Genomic DNA, 18,452 nt, shown 5'->3' with positions numbered 1-18,452 from the left:
TTATTCAGTATTAAATAATATGTAGAATATTACTTAATATTAAATAATATTACGCGCTTATGCGGATATTATGTATTAGCATATTATCGTCACTGTATAACAGCGGGCTCTTAAACAAACGATTCCATAAATAGTCACTAATTCGACTTGATTGCGGAGATATTAAGGAAGGCCATAACATCTATATACAAAGACTATATATAATATCACCTTCTCCTCTATTATATATAAAACATTCCAGAGAAACAACACAAGACGTCCTAACAACATCCCGAATGTATCCGAGACGTCGTGGAAGCATCTTAGAACGTCCTGAGCACACGCAGAATAATCTTGACGTTTCGTGCTACGTGGGATATCGGTCTCTGAATTTCTTCGAGTGAAGTCCCATTTGGATAATCGAGACAACAAAAACCGGTCTACTGCAGCGTCGATCAGTTACCCGCCATTGACGCGTAGTGACGCGGAGCCGCGCTGCGTCTCGTGGAGAAAACTATGCGAGATCCTGATCTGACAGATATCCTGGAGCTGTCAAATGATACGTCCGAGATGGATCTCAGCATACACCCGGAAAGACAGAGATTCCCCTTCTGCGTCGTCTGGACACCGTTGCCCTTCCTAACGTAAATTGATCTCCGAAATCTCGGGCGTCATCCACCTAACCTCAATCTGTCTCCTGCGTATCCTGACATTTGTCACACCGTTGTGATTGTTATTGTTGATAAGTTACGAGGATATAGAGAGGACGCACGAGGCTCTCGAATTTTTCCCACGACAAATTAGAGTTCATATTTGTCACGTGTTACATGTGCGTGTTTTTAAGCCAAAGCATGGGAATTTATTTGGATTTTTAAGATACATACTGCCTTTTATTGGACACATGGGCATAGCAACGTCGGCGGGAGTGATAAGGGACTTCGCAGGGCCTTACCACGTCTCCGAGGACGACATGGCATTTGGCAAGCCCACCAAATACTGGCAGTTGGACTATACCAAAGCCAAAGGAGGTGTACAGGGATGGGATGCAGCTGTGGCAGAAGCTAGCGAAATTTATAAAACTAGAATGGTAATGAAATGATACAACTAGAATATGAGGAGGAACACGCTGCAGTTTCATGCGCACAATGACACAGAAGTCGTTTCTCCACAGCACTACTTATGTTGGGACAATTGTCATTCGCATGTAGCTCAAGCCTTGAACTTAATGGCGTATGACAGCTCGAGCAATTGGAACATGGTGAAACTTGCGTTTTATATGCTGATCTATGGAAAATATGTCAGGTAAAGATAACTGAGAGAAGTGTAAAAATGTATGTCAACCATAAAAGGATTGCAACACTTTTCCGATGGGTTTCGCAACACATCTTGTATATTCAATAAGGAAATGAGTCTCTCGAGAATTACTAAAAAATAAATTTTCTTATTGGACAAAGAATGCATTTTAAAACTTATTAAAAAAAGTATTGCAACCTTTTTGTAACTGACTATACATTGATATTTATATCGCACTTATCATCCCTATTCTCACTGATGGTATTATTGTTTCAGTGTACTGGGATACCTTAAGACTTGGTTACCTTTTTGCTTACTCGTCATAATTGTACTCGGACTAAGTCTATATTTAAGTATATAAATGTGCGTATAAGCGGAATAATTATGACCGCTATTAATTTAAGTACGAAAAAACGTACATTTTGAAATACTCTCCATGGAAATCTGGTGAACAAACGTGCAAGCATACAGCTCAGTTGAATCAAAGTGCTTGGCATTGTAATTTACGTTGCTTATAATTCAGTATTATATGCTGGAATATTAATCAGGATTTTGTATACACAAGAAATATAAGGAATTATACCAGTGAAGGTAATATATCTATCCGCATTTGTGTGTAGAAACATTTGTGTATCGAACAATTTATCAGATTTATGGTTCATAACTTACAATGCACATTTATATGTATACATATATATTACCTATAAAAATACGTTTGAGTGTGTGTGTGTGTGTGTGTATAATAAAATTAAGTTTAAGATATATTTTCCTTGACGTATACATTACTTTGTACACATCTTTCCTTACATTTATTATAATAATATAATTAATATACAGTCATTTTCTATAAAATATACACAATCGAACATGCATATATTACATGTGCAAACATGGCATTGAATTAAATCACCTCTTCTTAACATTGTGTTCAGAAATAAACTTTAAATAGTGCGTTCTTCTCGCATTAATAATAGTGTTTGGCGAATAGTTTTTTTTATATATTTAACCATATAACAACATTAATATTTGTATAGCAATATATTACTTATCCCCTATGAATACCTAGAAAGTTTTTAATTATGGCCATGAGAAAGACAAGAGTATATTTTAGAAACACAGGGTTCGCAATAAAAAAAAAACCAAATATCTATTGTGCGAGAATTACAATGCAATTACCTCTCTTGGAAAATAAGATTTTATCAAGGAACTATATAATTAAAAAATATGCTGTATCTATGATCAAGTTTAATTCCTTAATTCATAGAATTTTTATGTTTTCCATTCTTTGTATAAAAATTAGGATCCACGGGGTTTCATATTTCAAGTTACTCATCATTCCTACTATCCATTTCTGCGATGACACCCTCTTCAAGGGTGAAATCATAATCATAGTTTTGATTTTCTAATCTCTCAATGAAGGATAATATTTCGCTAATCCTTAATCCGTCTATATCTAAGTCGTTGTTCATATTACTCTGTAGTTCTTTGCTCAGTTTAAATGGCACACCGCTCAGGTAATGAGGAGCGTCCGTCTGCTGACTCAACTTGGGCAAGTTACCGGTCGACATGGCAGGATAAGTAGTAGGTGTCCCACCTATAAATGGATATAATCCACTGGATTGTGATGTGCTTTCTCCACCGACGTTAGGTGGCAACGAAGTCCTCCTCTTTTCAATTACTATAAAGTCATCAGATTGATCCCTAGAAGGTTGCTCCTCTTCAGTAGAATCGGAAGGTGAATCCTTGTGCTTCTTTTTACCAAACAACCAGGACATCTTCTGCAAGAGATCCTGATCTAATAATCTGTCAAAGTTCTACCTTGCACCTGATGCACATTAATTCTGGGAGTCACACAGAATGCTAACGGTTGCTTTTTTAGCGCCAGAATTTTTTAAATAAAATATTTCTTAAATAATATAATATAATTGTAAAGCTTTCCGGCCATCTCTAACGATCAAATTAGCTCGAGTTGTTAATGCTACTGTGCATGACAGGGGAGCTACAAACTTACAGTAAGATGCGTAGTATTGCAGAAAAGAAAGAACACAATATTTACTCACATGCAAACAGTTAAGAACTAAATAAAGGACTTAATCACAGGCTCAACAACCAACAGGTCGTACTAAAAACTGACCATGTTGCTTGCTTTATCTCAATTACTTCCTCGGAGTGATGAATGTAATCGCGCTCCCACACGACAAACACGATAATAAATAATTGATTATATTCAATGAAACTTTCTACACTGGTGCAAAAAATGTACACCAAACTGTGTTCTTACGGCTCCGGCGGACCAATGCAATACGTGACGCGACACGTAACGAATGATATTCAATGTTCTTCTAGAAGAGCAGTACGCTCATTGGATATCACGTGTCACGTGTTGCATCGCGCTCTGCCAAAGTAATTAGTAGAAATGACGTCAACAGTCGCTGTTCTTTTTCGAAGATAAAGCGTAATCGTAAAATTATGATATTAACACAGTTAAAATCTAGAGATTTCAAGCTTTAAAATGTTTTTCGAGCCACGTCGTTATCGTTATTCTTGCCGAAGTTACGACTCATTAAATTGTGCCTATTTTTTCATGAAGCAGATGCAATGGTTTTTGCACGTAAAACACGGAAACGCTTGCGCGTAGCAAAAAACAACGCGGTAACCAATAAATTTTTAATTTTATTGAGTGACACATTGATTGGCTATTCGTATAATATACTACGTCGCATAATATGTGATATATCGCCACGCGACAAGCGTTTCCTTGTTCAGTGTTCGAGAATCATAAAAGAAAGTTTGTCCCGCTGTTGAGTAGTACTACTTGAAAAGTGATGTCCGATTCAACTGTTTAGTCGCACTACTATCTCAACTTTTCGACAGTACGTTTCCTGAGAAGTGCGCCAAACTACGTTCGTCGCACGCATTTTCCAGCGGTAAAGTCACTTCGTGTCTTTTTTACTTTCAAATTTACTTTCAAATGATAATAATAAGAAAGGAAATACGCCACCTAGCTGAGCAGTTGCAATCAGAGATCCCACGAAGCGGCCTCGGGTACGTGAAGGGAAGACGCACACAAAGCCGCGTGTCGTGTACGTGTGCGAACATTGGGCGCTTTCATGCCTCGATTTTAAACATCGCATTATCTGAAGATGATTATCCCGGTCCTAAATTTTATTCTTACGTCGGAAATTTCGTTTGCGTGACGAGTGAATTACCAACAAGGCAATTCGTACTTCCTGTATTTACAAGTATCGATAAACTGTGTGCAACGAGCGGTTGCAAATCCACCTCTCTGTCTCATCATTGGCTGCGTTCGGCGGAACGGTTACTTCGCAACTGCTGGAAATTTCTTCTGCTGAGATTGGACTGTTCCTCCAGATCTAAGAGGATAATCCAATCTCAGCTCAGAAAACTTTCGACAGTCGCAAGATAAACGTTCCGCCGAACGTAGCCATTTTACCACGGGCATCGTTACTTGCACGCGCTCCCGCTAGATGACGACACCATACCGAATCGTTGACGCCAGTGGACGCGCACTTTGAGCCGGGATACTACACGTTTTCGCGGTCGTGAGGCAATTCCGACCGATTGCTGAGTTCACCGGAGAACGCCACCAGTTGTCAACTGTCTTCGGTCATTCCTCGCTAATATCGCGACAAGTAACTCCATTAATCCCAACTCAATATTAGCTATATTACAATTCACGGTTTATCGCGAACAAAAGTCTCGCGCGTTCGCTACGCGCGATCAACGACTCGCGACGCCATCGCGAATTTCCGTTTGATTCTCCCTTCGTTCGACGTCTTCCGCCTCGTCGATGTCATTACTTCCACCCTGGGCCGCGCCGATTCCCGGGGATGCGTGAAAAAACCCGCGGAAAACTCTGTGGGGCGACGACCACCAGTACGGCCACCGCTGGTTCCCGACGGTGGTTCGTTCGGCGTTGAATCGAGCCGACGAGCGCTCGCGAGCGCCGGCGGAAGCTGCCGAAGGGCTTCGGGACGCGCGTAGGTAGATTAGTCGGGGTTCGCGCGTTTCGCCCCACGGTGGCGGCGGTCCACGTTCGCTCGCATCTGCTTGTGCTGCGAATCGTAAGCGGAGAACCGTGCGCGAGAACGCCCGTAGTTACGGAACGCGTTCCCGGCAGACAACGACGCATGCGTGCAGCCGCCGCGGCTACGACGGACTCTCGCGCGTGTCCGTGCGTGTCTCGCGCGTCGGTGTACGTGCACACACGCGCGCCTCAGCCGCTTCCTGATCGTCGCTTTCGCGTACCTAGTTCGGCAAGCCGCGTCGAGGTAGCGGCGCGATCGCATTGTTTTTGTGTCGCCGCCGTGTGTCCGTCGCGCACGCACGCTCGCGAAACGCACGCATCCCCGCGCGCGCGCGCGCGCGCGAGCGAGAGAGAACGCGGCTAGTAGTATCCGGTGAATCGCGCCGATCTCGTCGAAAACGCCGTCGTTACCCGCGTACCTCTCGGCGCAGCGGCCCTCCGGACGCGTGCCATCATCCTTGCTGAAGGACGACGACGTCCGCGGGTCTTAGGTGTGGCGGAGTGGCAACGTGCCGCGGGTAAGTACGAACGCAAGTCGCACCGACACGCACGCACATGTATACACACATACAAGCGCATACCGCAACACGGTGTCAACGTACACCGTCGCGTCTCTCTCGAGCGAGCGAATCGAGTTTCTCGCGTGCGATCGCCGCCGGCTCCCCGGGTAATTGCGCACGTCGGACGCGAATAAACGGAGACGAGGAGACACGTCGGCTCTGTTTACCGAACTAGGCTGCACTTTTGCCGTTTCAAGCGAGACGGGTACATAACTCAGCTCTGAAGGAATTTATCGCTCGAAAGGAACAAAGTTTCTTCCACCGCAGCCCTAGGTCGGGGGGAGAAAACGGTGCTCTAGTACGTGTCAACGCACGGTGAATCCCGACGGTGCGTAATTTTAGCGGAGTGAGCGCGCGGCCTCCTCGCGAGGAACGGAAACAGACGTGCACCGAGAGGCGAGAAGTTCGAGGAACGCCGGCACCTTTCGAATTCGCGAGCGCTACTACGCGCGTCAAGTCGCCGCGATAAAACGTGGAATCTCCCCGCCCCACCCCAGCCGCGGGGGTTGCGTACTTGCTCGTAAACCGCTCTCGGAGATCTCGGGAATTCGCTCGGAATTTACGCGCGCGCTCTCAGCGGAGCGACGCTCCGCTGTAACGCCGTGATATCCTCCCGGTTCCATCGATATTCACCATGACGCGCTCTCGCCGAGATAAGCATGGTGGAGCGACTGACCTTTCGTAAGCGCAAACGTAAATACGAAGAATATTACGCTACGTCCGGGAGGTCAATGATTATGATTTTGAAACGACTCGCCCGCGGAGGCAAACACGCGCGGATGAGGTGATATTCGCAATCGGCAACGAACAACGTAATATCTCCATTGAGGAGAGGAAGAGAGAGAGAGAGAGAGGGGAATTATTGACATGTGAAAAAAGTCAGCATCGAAACAATTTGACGTAGTTTATTCGAGGCTATTGTGCGAATTTGACGCTGTTATATACATTCTATTATAGCGTGATATATCAGTTCAACAATTGGGACATACTATGTAGAACGTAGGTCACCCGTGTAGGTCAAACTGTACATATGTGTGTCCTTCTATGTTACTTTCGTCTCTCCACGTGGGAAAAAAAGTCTTAAATCAACGACGGACATTCTCACGCATAAGCAAGAATATTATAATTAAAAGGAGGATTTTTCATCTTGAATTGAGTGCAAGTAATAATACTTGCATCGATGCAAATTCAATTAGGGATTATAGTATTCTTATATACGAGAATATCTATTCTTGATTTAAGATTAATTTTTTTATGTATCGTTGTCTAATTGCTAAAAATCAGCCGGTCGTCGTGCGTGAAAAAAATCGACCGCACGCAGGTGGCATTTTTCACAAATAACACTCTGCATCTATTCTCGCTTCCAAAAGAAACGTAACGAAGAACAAACAACGAAGGGGGGAGGATCGGGCGTGTAATAACGCGAGTACGCTCGATGTTCTGTTCCATCGAGCGCGAAATAATGTCGAGTCCTGGCTGCGACAGAAAGAGCATCTGCGGGACGAGCCCCGTGAAATTTCCAATCGACCCTAAAAATGTCGGGATTTACACGCACTCTCCGTCGTAGAAGGTAAATCAAGGTGGCCGTGGGTTTCGCCCAGTGATCCCCCACGCCACGGCGAGATCCGACGATCGAAGATCACGCGCAATTCTCTCTTGCTTCGCATCGCCGAGAAGATTGTTAATCTCGCAGATAATTAATCCGTTTAATCATTTCTCGTCGTCTTTCGTTTCCTTTTTCTTGCCTTTTCTTCCGCCGCTTCCCGTAATCCGCGTCGATTCACCGTACGTGCTCGCTCGCCTTTCGAGCGAAGCGCTCAGCGCGACGCCACCGGCCACATTACGTTAATAAAAAGCGAGGCGCGCTTTTTGCACGTTATCACGTAGATACCGCGGGGCATTAATGCCGGTTATTACGAGGGCGGCAGTCCGGCACTAACGTCGCATCATGAACGGCGGCGCGTGGACTTCACCTTTATATCTTTTTTTATTCGCGTCGCGCACGCGGACGTTATTTTTACTATCCTTATAGGTCAGAATTTATAGGGAAGCCGGGGTTATAAATAAAAATTCCGCTTTTATTAAGTAACAAGTCGAGAATTAATTCCGTATGGAAGACCGATAAAACCGCACAGCCCCAGCCTCGTTTTGTTATTTCCTCCCATCTGCCCGTCTCCTCACCACGCATTTCACCCCGACGGCGATGCGTCGTTTCGGATAAAAAGCGTAAAACCGCGCACGTGTACGATCGCGGGACGTTTGTTATTTTCACGAATAAATAAGTAGGATTGTACAATTGAGTCGGCGAAAAACCGGACGGAAACCAACGTCGTGCCAATCGAATTCGCGCGTGTTTCGATATGCCATCTTTTCCTCCACGTTCGGAATTTTGTATCGTAAGTGCGATTATCATGCATAGCGATCGACGCGATATTATCGAGATCGCGCTGTTTTATCAGCTGTTATTACGTAAACGTAAATGCCAGCAAAAAGGGAAGAAAAAGAATCGCGTGTAAATATTCATCAGCACGTGTGTAACTTCGATACGTTCGATCTTGGACGCTGTAACGCAAGATGAGAATTATATCCTCACGCTTATTAGAGATGATGAGAGCGTAATTCTCGACGTCGCACGTCATGTAAAATCTATCGCGTATAAAATCTATCGCGTATAAAATCTATCGTAAAATTAGAAGTTGCTCTCAAATTCGAAGAAGAGAGTTTTTACCGCGAACGTCTACGACGCGCTCGAAATCGCGTAACGTAAACGTTTCCTGCGCCGCTAATTTCTTTTCCTTTCTTTTTATATCGATGAGTTACGACGTATTTCGTAGATTATTTTTAGATTGGCGGTCGCTGGAAAGAGAGAAAAAGAAAGAGAGAGAGAGAGAGAGTGAGATCAATATATATCAGCCGATGCGCGGATATATAGCTGCGTAATTATTTCAAATCAGAAATGTGCCAGCGAGAGAGCGGCATGAGAATTCGCGATACATCCGGCTGTCATGGGCACGAATGGGCGAAAACGAAATCAATAATGCGGAGATAATGGCGATAATTAAATTTAGGGATCGACAAGCAGGTGGTCGCGCTGCGAACTTTTGATTAGACATCGCACAATTATGCAACGCCGCGCTTGACGTTGAATAACTAGTTTCAATTTTTTTTTCTCTTCTCGTTTTCATTTCTGTTCCCCCACTCTTCGTCTCCCCCCCTCCCCCCTCACACTCCTCCGTGTCTCTGTTTGTCTTTTTTCCTCCGTCTGTCTGTCATTCTCTTCAATTCTATCGCGTTTATTTTTATCACAGTGACAACGACGCCGTGCAAAACCGTGCAACTGTGAAGTATGCGCGCGCCATCAGAAATAAAATATTTATTTTGCGGGTATTATTAGTTTTATCGAGCGGCGACACAGTTCCTATTGAAAAATGGACTGCGCGTTGATAAAGCGTTATTTCGTTTTTTGTCCATAAAAATTGCGCCGTCGTTTGGCCCCTCCCCTTCGTAAACAGCAATCCATTAGCTCGGAGGTAAGTGCGCGATTTTTTATGACTTTCACGGTTGCGCGTGCGCGCGGAGTGTATATTATCAATAAATCGTTATTGTTCGACGTCGAATTAAGCGTACGACGAATTATCGCCTCCTTCTCTCTCTCTCTCTCTCTCTCTCTCTCTCTCTCTCTCTCTCTCTCTCTTTCTCTCTCTCTCTTTTTATTGCGGAGCACACACGTACAAAATATATTTCGGCGACAAATATTACGCAGAGTGAGTTCTCGAGTGCATTAAGTCGAACTGTTTTAGTAAAGCTATCGGGTTGTATTTAAATAGATAATTACTGGCTCGGCGATTAGTGGCAACGCTAATTGCTGCCTCGTATTTATATAATATCCGCTAAATATTTAGTCGATATACTTTATCGGAAAATTTTATATATAGTATAATATGAGAAGAGAGGTAGGAGAAGGGTAGGGAATTATTTAAAATTATTTAAAATTATAACGAAATATCGTTAATCATTCAATAGCAATACCGCTTTATGTATCGCCGACAGAAATTACTATTCAGCTCCCGCGCATCGCGCGGGAATCGGTATACAAATCCATAATCGGCGGTTCACCCGTCACACAAATACGGCGTAACTCGATTCTTTTGATTAACCGGAAAGCGAGATTTATTGAGGATTCTCGCGGGTCGAAAACGACGAAATTGTCACTTCGACGTTCGCATAAGTTATAACATGTTGGCGGAAAATTTTTGTGACCGGCGAAGATTTCCGCTCGTTTCACATGCCGTAATCGATCGAGTGCGGTTTATTTTCACGCGACGTGACGAAAAATTTCATGTTCGTCTCGAAACAACCGGCCAGTACCATGTTGCGAAGTGCGCAACCGCTTATTCTTTTCTTTCCTATTTTTCGCCTCCCCCCTCTCCTTTTGTTTTACCAAATCACAGCGCGTCGTATCGACGAGGGTCGTGTATTTAATCCGCCCGACTTCTCCGAGTTGCTCTCGACGAAGGCAGACCGTCAAATTATTGCGAACGGACGGTTATTAGCTGCGTGATCGCTGATTATTAGTTCGCTCCGCGTTTGTAATTAAGTCGGGTTATTGCGACCGCGGGATATTTTCGCGAATGGCCAGCCGAACGTACGCCGACCGGGGAGCGCGTATCGCTCGAATTATTCGCGATGGATTTCGGTGCGATTTGCGAAAATCGGGCTTGCCAATGAGCCCAACGCGAGCGATTAACGCTGCTGGAGGCTGCGTCTCAAGTCAAAAATCTCGGTTGGTGTTCATTTTTGAAGCACCAAGCCTTTCGGAGAATCAAACTTCGATTCTCACAACCAAAATATTTGTTTGCCCATGTCCAAATAAGAATTTTGTTTGAGTCAACTAAATGCGTTTTTTAGTGTGGATAATTTACATGGAAAATAATTTACTTGGATCAAGTAATATTATTTCTTCTATGTGGTAAAAACCTACTTTGATGATACTGCACACTGAGAAAGAAAAATGGAAATTTTGTGAAGTAAATGTTTCTCGTGACATTTTCTTCGATATTTATTGGTTAGAAAAAGAATTTACTGTGATGATGGAATATGTATTTTTGTGAAATATATCTAAGTTTTCTTATTAATTGGTTTATTCGCTAGGAATAAAATTTTATTTCGCTATATTTAAATAAACGTTCATTTCTGTGAAATCAACTTTATATTACGAAAATAAAGTTGTCTTAATACACTTATCGACTTGTCTCTTGAACTTTTCATTCTACAGATTTAATTTCAACGCTACCTTGAAGCTATAAATGTTCCCGATATTTCGATCATTAAATCCGTTTGAGTGATTCGAGACAACCTATTTTGACGCTGGAAACAGCGAAGATGGGAATTCATGAAAATTATAATCGCAGTCAAAATAGGAATATTGAACCTAATTTTCATTATTTTAGCTCCTACTGTGTTGTAGAAATCAACATAGGGTCAAAAATCCCGACCCAAGCGGCTCGGCGAACCCGTTTGAATTTTACGCAAAATTTCGGGGTTTTTGCAAGTTTATTCCGACTGGTGGTGCGCGGTGACTCGAGTTTGACAAGTTATTAAATTCATCAGCAGTTCTCGCGCGGTGAGATTTCCATCGATCTCTGCGGTATATAATATAATCACGCTCGCGTGTCGAGGTGATTTCCGCTGCTAAAATTTGCGGTCGATCTTACGATCACAATGTCCGGGGGAGACTTCAAGTGCAAATCATCGGCGAGTGACCCAGCCGGGCCCGTTCAATTAATAGTCCGCTAAGATTACCGAGGACGGCTCACGTCGGTGTCACGGGAATACCAACCTGTACACACCCGTCTCCACGGCCCGTGCCCGATTCGTCGCGGCGTAAATAAGTCAGGAAAGTCCCGACGATCATCGGGAGATCCGGGGACAGATTCCTCCTCCTCCTCGCCGCCTCGCACCGTCCCGATCTGTTCCGCTTCGTTCTATTTTCGATTATACGCGGCGACAACTGGGTCAGCGTCGAGGTGGTGTCTGTGTTTGATATCGCAACCGCGGTGAGAAAGAAAGTCGTTCCGCGGTATCTCTTCGCGTCTCTCCCCCGTCTCTTCGTTATCTCGCGGCACCTTCCCGATTCGGCGGTGCACGTGGCGCCAAAAATAACGTGTCCTCTTTATGTACGTGAAAAAAGGCCGGGTTTTAAACGAAGACTACATTGAAGTAAAAAAAGAAAATCCGCGGCCTCGAAAGTATTCCCTTTTTTTCCGCACACACTGAAAGAAGGATTTGGTAATGTACAACAAAATTTGACGACTGTTGACAAATAATTTGGTGAAATATTGCAGGCCAAAAGTTCGGCAACAATTACGAAATAATTTGATCAAGTGAAATAAATGTATAGTTTTAAGAATCAAGATTTAGTTGCTTGAACTGTACATTTAGATCATTAAACTAAACTTTGGTAATTAATATCAAGATAGCAGAAAATGAGATATATTTAGTAATTATTATTAAATATATAGCCCGTAAGGAAAATTGTTTTACGTTATTATTATCATTTTATTTAAAAAATTTCATCGTTCTATATATGGAAAAATCCTCCGTAGCTTCAACTTCGTAGTGGTTATATCTAAGTACTGACTGCGATCCGTGTTGTTTTACTTCAGTATTTTAGTAACCGACAAATCCTACAAGTTCTCGTGATGTCTTTATATTTCGTGCTTATAATGTATCCTTGTATGGAGAAAAAGAGTAAAAAGTGAGAGAGAGAGAGAGAGAGAGAGAGAGAGAGAGAGAATCATAAATATATACTAATAGTTACCAAATATTTTGTAAGAATGGAATTGAATGATTTCGTAATACTTACCAAATATCTAGTAATAATCATCAAATATTTGATAATAGATGTTAAATATTTGGTATTATTATTTTATTTAGTTGATTCAACTCTAAAAAAAAGTCGTTCATATTGCAGGCCAATCTAAATATTTGATCATTAATACCAAATTTCGTAACAATTATCAAATATCCCGTCGAAATCTCTAACTAAATGCATTTAGTATTACCAGTCCTTTTTTCAGTGCGAAAATATTTTCCGTGCGCAAAGTGACTTGTAAATGTTGCAAAAATATTCCACGTGCTAGTTTAAAATAAATGATTTGTTTTCTCTTGCGCCCCCTCCCCACCCCTACCCTCTCTCTCTCTCATTCTCTCTCTGTCTCTCTTTTTCTCTCTCTCTCTTTCTCCCTCTCGTTCTCTCTAGATAAGTATTGTCTACAGAAAAGTATTAATTTTCGTAGATAATATTCTTTTATTTAATAGACTTTTCTCTCAGATAACGAAGCGTAGCTCGACGTATTTTTGGACATAACATATGTATGTGACGCGTTAAACTATACAGAGATAAAAAAAATGAAGCATACGAACCTGTTATCTGAACGATATCCAAATTCTCGTACATACATGAGAGAGCACAATCTAGTATGCGTCATCGATTATCGCTCGCTCGCACGCTCGTTATAGAATCCACACGTCGACGCAGTTAAGTATTACGCTCGCGCGCTCTGGTAGTTGCGATATCTTCTCAGGCTCTCACGTAATCCTCGCGGCCGCGAGTCACGATTCTTGTTTTTGCTAGCAACGCCTTGGCGCCTTGGTCGATATACGTTATAAATATATCCAGATGACAACCGCGCGGACTTCCTTCTCGCACCGCGTGCCAAACAGAAATTCCGGTGTGTCACGGGGAAGGTCCAACACGTGTCCCTCGGTTCCCTAATTGTGGCCAGTTAAAATATATTATCGAGACTAGTGCGACAAATCATCTCTCACCAAAATTACCATCGCAAGTCTCTTTTTCATATCCTGCCAAACCGGCTTTGCCCGTATAGAATCTTCCTGCGTTTCCTTCATGAAAAAAAAAGGAATTAGCTTACACAGCTGAAAACTAGTTCCCACAGGTAAAAATTAGCTGTCCGTATAATGCAATTGAAATTTAGTTAATTTAACCAATCTTTTGTATTCAGTTTTAAGCTCTCGCATAAAGTGAAATAAAATTTAGTTGGCATTGTTTTGTTGTCCATATATTCAGCAAATAGCAATGAATATTCTTAAAAAATCTTTTTACTGTCCGAACAAATTTTTTTGCTGTCACCGTATTAACAAACAATTTGCTATTCCAGCAGAATTCGTTTTATCCGTGTACCAAGCTGGCACCAATATGCATCAAGAAGACACACCAGCTTGATACGATATCAGGTCGATATCAAGATAATATAATAAAAAATTACTAGCTGGTACGCGTATCAAATAACCGGTAATAAACTAGGCAATTGTCAAGTTAACTCAGTCGAACTTTTCTTTCTCATGCCCGTTTCATAATATAATTAATCTCTTTTCTTACTTTCGGTCGCATATACACACGCGAACGCGTGCGCCACCGTGTCATTCGTGCTGCAACCGTGTCTTGTAATTATAACGATCCGTGCCTCTCTCGGAATTGTCCGCATCGAATTAATTGATATGTTTCAGAGAGCGGATGATGTAACGTGGAAATAGAGAGCGCGAGCGTGGGACGTCCTCGAGGGAATAGATGTGCGCGGCGGTGGATATTCAAGCGGCAGGATGACCAGCGAGCATCCGTCGACGAGTGCGGCAAAAGGTGAGCGGGGTGACGAGATGGAAAAAGTTTCCAATCATTCGCGGTAACGCGATTTTCGTTAGTACGCGCGAAATGAACAGTCGGCGGCGACGTTCTCTCGCGCGGCCGGAATACACGCGCACCTCAGATAAAAATTTAAACTTTGTCCTCGCTGCACGGACGATGATTCCCGAGTTCGTTCGCGATAATGAGAACGACGCGCATTAATGCGAAACGCGCTTTCGCGTGTTTACAGCGTCGAAAGTCGGTTTGTCATATCGCTTTCAATTTCTACACGAGCAATTTTCAAACGCGCGATTGCGATGCAAAGTTTACGTAACAGGAGGTCGCGTAAAAAATGTGTTGTTGCTCGGACAGTGAGTATTCTCGAGAGCGGAATAATCGATGCCCGATTCTCGCGCGTGCATCGTCAATACGTCGATCGGACGATCATTTGTCATCGCGTACCCTCTTTCAAGTATTATCGACGGAAGAAATGCTCACACGTGCGCGCTCGACAGCGGCGTTTTGGAAACTTGATCGATCGGACTGTCAAAAAAACCTGCCTCGTGGCGAATTTATGTCGCCGGGGCATTTTGTTTCCGCGAATATTTTCACAAAGCCTTTCGCTCCGCCGCTGCCTGTGAGATTTCGCGTGGCACGCACGGTTGTTTCGGATTTAACGGGGCATATCACCGATACGTCGCGCAGCCCGACCGGATAACGTCTGATAAAAGCCACGGTATTGCTTGCCCGCTGCATTCGCAGCATCGAGAACTGTCTTGAGACCGATGACGAAACGAGCGTCAAATAAATGGAAAACGTTGCGTAGTTGATCGGATGCGTGAGCGAAACGTCGACGATTAGTTTACTCGAAATCAAGACCCGAGAGACCCAAGACGAGATATACTTTTCAAATATGACACATGCAACGACAGCTGCGTGAAAAAAGCTCAAGCTACTCAGCTGGGAAATTTGGATGACGAAAAACAGTCATTTCATTTGCAACAATCAAACATTTTTCATCGATGTCTGAATTCTCACATTCTCAACGGCTATTCTCTCTGATATTTGCCTCTCATGTCGTCCGTTTTTTCGCGGCCGGTAATTCCGTGGCTTCACGGTTGGAAAATTAAAACTACAATCGACAATGTATCGCGCGATCTGCGGAGACGCGTGCCTGCCCGCGGTGCCAAGAATGCCGGAATGCCGCTTACATAGCGCGAATTCCCGCCGGTCGGTTCGAAACGCGCGATTCGGCCACTGCGTCGACAACAACGACGACGACGACACGCGTGAAACGCAACGCGACGCAATGCAGCGCGCATTTGTACCCGTAGAATCCAAGGTAACACATCCGCAGTGTCGGATTACCGCGGAAGCGCGCGAGGCGCCTGCCTGGAATTTCAGAGCCTCGCAAATCCGACGTTATCCCTTTTCATCGCGCGAAAATTATCCGAGCAAAAAATGTCTCTTTACCAAATGCAAGATGCGCGATATTGACGATATTAATATTTAAATGACATGACACATCCGTGCTTCGACTCCTGGTAGCCCCCGTATTATTCTGTCACAATCATTTTTCCAACGGATGTTACTACACAGTGTCAATGGCAATAATCTTACGTTCATATTGCTGCTACCATCGCTTGGGTGAAAACTAGAAGAAGATACAGTCGAGACCGGAAATGATTATAATTTCATTGGGATTTCTCTCGATGCATCGGCTCGATTCACGCGGGAGTTCCTTGTCTCGAGTTCCCGACGAGTTCATTCTCTCTCTCTCTCGGTAGGAGAAGCCTCGAAATTCGCGGCTGGGGTCCGCAAATATCGTAATCCGCCTCTGCACGCCCGCACGCACGCTTCGCCGGCGGAATATTATTGTCCGGTGCTGCCCGAAATAGCGCGTTTGTTGCGCGCTGAATTTTGCGCGCACGCGGCCGCGCCGTGGCCGCGTGTATATGTACATGCTCGGCATTATATTAATAGAGCATGCTGCACTTTCGCCATGCGCGCCACGATGACCCATGCCGCGAAGGGATGCAGCGACGTATGTAACGCCACCGCTGCCCGAGATACGGCGCGAAAACGAGATCCTGGTCGCTCGACATATTTACATATCATTCGCGCGACCGTAACTCGCGCGCCGACTTTCGACGCGTCGTAATGATCTCCGTCGGCGGTCGGGTCGTCCCAATCGGACCTGCCGGATCGTGAAACCGCGCGAATTACGCGAAACCTCGAGGGATAAACGGAGAGAGAGAGAGAGAGAGAGGTGTTTCCGAAATCATCAAGTGATATAATACTGGTCGGATCTCTCGGTTGTTTCGAAATAGATTTTTTTCTCTTCAAGTCAAATTGTGCCTCGAGTAATCGAAAGTTTTCGTCACTGGAACGAATCTGTGCCATTCGACATTCGTAAAATGACGTAACGATATATTATACAAGGTGTCTGGCGCAAACCGTTCTATCTGTCTATGTTATATTTGCAGTTCAGGTCAGTGTAAAGGAAAAAATCCTTTACCATTTTGCGAGTGGCCGCGCGAATTTTTGAGTTATTAATTAAACGCTCTGTTAATTAAAGGCCCTCTATACGTAGCCATTTCCAATAATTAACCCTTTGCACTCGAGGGCCCCGGAGCGGAGCCATTTAAAATTTGTCCTCAAACTCGAGGGCTCCGCTATGGAGACAATGCAAATAACTTTCAGTTCATAACATAAGGACAAAAACTATTGTGTATAGGATATTCCGCTCTTGCTATTTGCGCTGTCTCCATAGCGGAGCCCTCGAGTGCAAAGGGTTAATGACTCGAAACTTCGCGTGGTTGTTTGCAAAATGGTGGGGAACTTTTTTGTTCCTATAGACCTAAACTGCAAGTATATGACGAGTGGGACGGCTTGTGTCGGACACTCGGAACATAGGCATGTATTAAATAAAAAAAAATATATTCGAAGCTTCGAAGCATCGCATTCCAAAATACGGCCGCGCATCTCGTCTCGTGAAAACGAGTGCTATCTTGGGCGCTGCCGGCGAGCGAGGGGCGATTTTAATTTCGCCGAGGAATATTATCCGATGGTTTCGGAACGCTGCGTAATTCAACGAGACCGGCGTGAAACATCGTCACCCGCGACTCTCCGGTGTACGAGCATGACGCGGTGTCATTTGCGAGGATCAGCAACGTCGACCGCTCGTCCGCGATGCGCGCGGACACATTAAATAACGCAGCCGGTCACAGGCTAATGAAGCTCAGCAGATACGAGGTGAGTTTGCACATATCGAGTGTGCTTCTATTTTTAGCCAACGCCATATTGTGTTACGTGTTTCATAACCACCGATACTGGACGCTCGATCGCATCAACTAGATCGTCGTGGGCGGTTAGTCGATTTACTCCGCGCTCTTTGTTACAGAATCGTATTCACAGCGCGATAACGGTGAGCTATGTAAGTGACGAGCAATGCGGAGTTTTCTCCTCTCCCGCCGATAGAGTCGATATCGAACTTATTATCGCGAGGAACACTGATTTCCCGTCGTAATTCCGAATTAGAATTTGAACAGCTTTATCGAAGGTTAATTCGCAGAAAAACGGGTAATTTAATGACGTAATATTTCGGTTAGATAATAGGAACCGGGCTTTTACCTCGATCTCCCTGATTATCTCCTCTCCGATCGATTTTGCTAATTTTGCGCATTGTCTCTAAACAGAACTCGGAGGACTCGTGCGATCAAGGGGGCAAATATCGTCTCACCTCGAGCGCGGACTTCGTGTTCTCTGCGCTGTCAATTAATCGCGCCATCAATGAGAGCCCCGAATATATCGTGTCTCCGCGACCTTCGACATTCGTGACGCTCGCGTAGGACGGTCGAACTTGACTTTGGTGAAGTCGTTGATTTTGGCAGGCACACGTGTGCCCGGTTACCCCTTTTCTCGCCTT

General features: G+C 44.1%; 3 protein-coding genes across 10 annotated transcripts in view; 2 read left to right on the top strand and 1 right to left on the bottom strand.

The window, feature by feature from the left end:
* The first annotated feature begins 256 nt into the window (after positions 1 to 256).
* On the top strand, positions 257 to 1,981 carry LOC106747524 (transmembrane protein 222). Its single transcript, XM_014625118.1, has 4 exons — positions 257 to 623; positions 856 to 1,066; positions 1,151 to 1,281; positions 1,549 to 1,981. Exons 1-4 carry the CDS (start codon positions 496 to 498, stop codon positions 1,631 to 1,633), a joined length of 555 nt encoding a protein of 184 aa, XP_014480604.1. The 5' UTR covers positions 257 to 495; the 3' UTR covers positions 1,634 to 1,981.
* A 55-nt stretch (positions 1,982 to 2,036) lies between these two features.
* Positions 2,037 to 5,099, bottom strand: LOC106747525. Of its 4 annotated transcripts, none has more exons than XM_014625121.1 (2): positions 3,333 to 5,099; positions 2,037 to 3,050 (listed from the first exon to the last, which is right to left on the bottom strand). In XM_014625121.1, the coding sequence occupies exon 2, from the start codon at positions 3,045 to 3,047 to the stop codon at positions 2,598 to 2,600; it is 450 nt and encodes a 149-aa protein (XP_014480607.1). In that variant the 5' UTR covers positions 3,048 to 3,050; positions 3,333 to 5,099; the 3' UTR covers positions 2,037 to 2,597. The 4 variants fall into 4 exon arrangements, with proteins under 4 accessions (XP_014480607.1, XP_014480608.1, XP_014480605.1 ...); XM_014625122.1 differs by having other exon boundaries at positions 2,037 to 3,047; XM_014625119.1 differs by having other exon boundaries at positions 3,407 to 5,099.
* A 112-nt stretch (positions 5,100 to 5,211) lies between these two features.
* LOC106747522 (histone deacetylase 5) overlaps positions 5,212 to 18,452 on the top strand; it is a 114,144-nt gene continuing 100,903 nt past the window's right edge. For 2 of the 5 annotated variants that reach the window (XM_014625114.1, XM_014625113.1), the window contains exons 1-2: positions 5,212 to 5,838; positions 14,410 to 14,539. In XM_014625114.1, coding sequence (XP_014480600.1) covers positions 14,503 to 14,539 — 37 coding nt within the window. In that variant the 5' untranslated portion in view covers positions 5,212 to 5,838; positions 14,410 to 14,502. The remainder of the gene's footprint in view (positions 5,839 to 14,409; positions 14,540 to 18,452) is intronic. The other 3 variants (XM_014625108.1, XM_014625109.1, XM_014625111.1) reach the window with 2 other exon arrangements.

The sequence above is a fragment of the Dinoponera quadriceps genome, unplaced genomic scaffold, assembly GCF_001313825.1.
Source record: "Dinoponera quadriceps isolate SergipeBrazil2010 unplaced genomic scaffold, ASM131382v1 scaffold2159, whole genome shotgun sequence".
NCBI classification, from domain to species: Eukaryota; Metazoa; Arthropoda; class Insecta; order Hymenoptera; family Formicidae; genus Dinoponera; species Dinoponera quadriceps.
The sequence above is the reverse complement of the archived record's forward strand: the minus strand, read 5'-3'. Positions and strand labels throughout refer to the sequence as shown.